At 38.0% G+C, this 2,350-nt stretch overlaps 1 protein-coding gene across 1 annotated transcript; it reads right to left on the reverse strand.

Moving 5' to 3' along the window:
- Positions 1-404: 404 nt before the first annotated feature.
- LOC134322936 (P2Y purinoceptor 6-like) lies at positions 405-1,385 on the reverse strand. Its single transcript, XM_063004343.1, has one exon. The coding sequence runs from the start codon at positions 1,383-1,385 to the stop codon at positions 405-407; it is 981 nt and encodes a 326-aa protein (XP_062860413.1).
- Positions 1,386-2,350: the final 965 nt, after the last annotated feature.

Genomic DNA, 2,350 nt, shown 5'->3' on the forward strand with positions numbered 1-2,350 from the left:
TAAGTTACTGTTATTATTAATGCAGTAATACATTACTACCCGTCTCTGCTTGTAAGGTAAACAAAGAGAAAGTAATATATTACAAAATAATATAAAATAATAAGGATATAAGACTTCCCTTACTTATCATAAAAGTGCATCCTGGAAGATATTAAATTTGTATAGTAGTTAACTTTTCTTTGACTTATATTTATATTACTTTATATATATTTTAAAATAAACTTCCTTGAAGCCTGATATTTCGCCAGTAATATGATCATGTTTATTAATCTTAAGCTAACTTGGTAAAACTTAATCTAAAACTAACTACTAAGTGCTCTTTTAAATAAGAGGTAGCTTGTAAATCGTTGCATTCCTGAGCTTTGTGAATTTCCAAAATAATAGGTTTAAAGACATGTTTATATCTAGGTTTTGTTACTCAGTTTTGAGGTGGTTGTGGCCTTATTATTTCCCGCACAAAGCATTTTCCTGACACGGGCTATGTAGAAAAATGGCCCGATACAGACTCCAAAATTTGGTAAAACACTAAACATTTGCAGACAGGCACAAAGAAAGGTATTTGTGCCTGTATGTGCTAATATCTGAAGTATCAGCAGAAAAGGAGCCAAGCCCAGCAATGGTAAGTACACTATAGTTGAGGGTACCAATACAGCTATGATGTTTTTTAGAGCTCTTTTCTTTATAGGAGAATCATTTTGTTCCCCAGGTTTGCCATCACCTGGGCCATTTTTACACAGTACCCACACAATGCCCAGCAAACAGACCACCATGATAAAGAAGAGCACATTAGCAATACATGATAGGGCTAAAGCTGTGTTGGAGAGAAGGTAGACAAAGGTAATAGCAGCCATGGTTAAGGTAAGAAGCCAGATGATGGCTGAACAGGCAGCACGGTACTCCCACCTCCCCAGCCTCATGAAAAGTACAGGGTGCGACACTGCCACATACCGTTCTACGCACATACTGGTTAACAGGAGTGGACAGCCAAAGTAACTGAGGACAGCAAAGCTGTGTGAGATCCGCAGGAATACTCCAAAACGATGTATGCCTGTAATAGCAATGTCCAGTGGTAAGCTGCAGCAATATACCACACAAAGCAGGGCTAGGTTGAGACCTAAAACCTCTGAGGGTGACAAAGTTTTTCTGTTTTTCAGAAACAGACAGAGCAGGAATGCATTTGTTGGTAGGGCAGATACAAGGATGAAGATCTGGATGGGTAAACGAAGAGTGGAAGCTCCATTCTTATTACAATCAGTTATAATGTCGTCTAGGGAGCTTAAGATTTTTGATGGCAATGAAATATTTGTTTGTAAAGAATTTTCTACTTGGGATGTTATGTTGGTTTCATTGCCATTACCTGGTACATCATATCTCAGGGTGAGCATTGTGGATGTTACAAGAAGGTTCCTGTCAACAGAGAACAGTACAGAACACATATAACAGCATTACCAGCAGAATGTGAAGCAGAAAGGCAAGTCAAGCTAAACAATGTTAAACAACATTGATAAATGGTAAAACAAGGATACTGACCCTATGCTGTAGTAGAATGATAATGTCCTTGTGTGCACTTCACCTTTTACTCCATGTATAGAGCTCACTCTCTGTTTACAATATAGCCTCTCTTAAGTATTTGAATGTTGGCAATGCATGACTGAACAAACTTACATATCAAATGAAACACAAACATCAACTCAGATTACCCAAAACTGGTGGCTCAGGGTTAGTGGTTCTGAACTGATGACCAAGAATTCCTTTTAAGGCTGTGAAAATAATTTGTTAAAATAATATAGTTCATAAAATGAAACGTCGTGTTTATAGAACCTGGATAATTTTAAGTTGTGTTATTTTATTTCCATTAAAATCACAAGAACAAAATACAAAATAATGTTTAGAATAATAGGATCTAGGAAATGTGTTGTCTATCATGTATTCAGTTACAACCCACACTGGAACATCAATTGAGGCTTTCTTGACCAACATCCGTGTCCATCCATACAAATAGAGATAGAGAGATATACTTTATTTGTCATATATGCATATACAGATGTACAGTACAATGAAATTCTTTCTTCGCATATCCCAGCTTGTTCGGAAGCTGGGGTCAGAGCGCAGGGTCAGATATCGTACGGCGCCCCTGGAGCAGACAGGGTTAAAGGCCTTGCTCAAGGACCCAACAGTGGCTGCATTGCAGAGCCTGGATTTGAACCACCAATCTTCCGGTTGATAGCCCAAAGCTCTACCCACTAGGCTACCACTGTGTACATTCAGTAAAAATGCTCTTTTTACTGAATGTACACAAATTCCCACAGACATACTTTAAAGTCTTGTAAGAAGCCTTGTTAGAAGTGTG

This window comes from Trichomycterus rosablanca, chromosome 11 (assembly GCF_030014385.1).
Source record: "Trichomycterus rosablanca isolate fTriRos1 chromosome 11, fTriRos1.hap1, whole genome shotgun sequence".
Classification (NCBI taxonomy): Eukaryota; Metazoa; Chordata; class Actinopteri; order Siluriformes; family Trichomycteridae; genus Trichomycterus; species Trichomycterus rosablanca.